Source organism: Plasmopara halstedii, assembly GCF_900000015.1.
Source record: "Plasmopara halstedii genome assembly, contig: Scaffold_555, whole genome shotgun sequence".
NCBI classification, from domain to species: Eukaryota; Oomycota; class Peronosporomycetes; order Peronosporales; family Peronosporaceae; genus Plasmopara; species Plasmopara halstedii.
In genome coordinates this window covers 1771397-1771746 of record NW_020187475.1, presented here as the reverse complement: position 1 = coordinate 1771746, position 350 = coordinate 1771397, and the positions used below count along the sequence as shown (strand labels likewise).

The 350-nt window shown below is 51.4% G+C and overlaps 1 protein-coding gene across 1 annotated transcript in view; it reads left to right on the top strand.

Annotated features, from left to right (window-relative positions):
• Positions 1 to 218: 218 nt before the first annotated feature.
• PHALS_11881 (ubiquitin thioesterase otu1-like protein) overlaps positions 219 to 350 on the top strand; it is a gene marked incomplete at both ends in the record, with an annotated part of 2062 nt that continues 1930 nt past the window's right edge. The window contains one exon of the mRNA XM_024727322.1: positions 219 to 350. This exon is cut by the window's right edge and continues 181 nt beyond it. Coding sequence (XP_024577911.1) covers positions 219 to 350 — 132 coding nt within the window.

The following is a 350-nucleotide window of genomic DNA, read 5'->3' as shown; positions in this document are numbered from 1 at the left end:
TTTCTCGGATATGCAGAAAACACAAAAGGGTATCGCGTTTTTGACATGGAGCATTCCATGATAAAGGTGGCACGGTCGTTACGGCTCGATGAGCGTGAAGTGGGCGGCATATACACCACAGATTCTCCACACATGGTACGATCACCTACGTGACCAAGGATGATACTGACACGATTATTAAGATCAGCGGTCGAAAGCGACCTGCTACAGACGATTCCATGGAAGGCGTCGAGAATCAAGCTCCCGATATCGAGATGACTGAGACCGAGCCAGCGCAAGAGGTCACACTGCTCCAACCGCCATCGCCTCCCAGTCTGACAACAACAGGCATGGAGCTGGCACCTTACCAT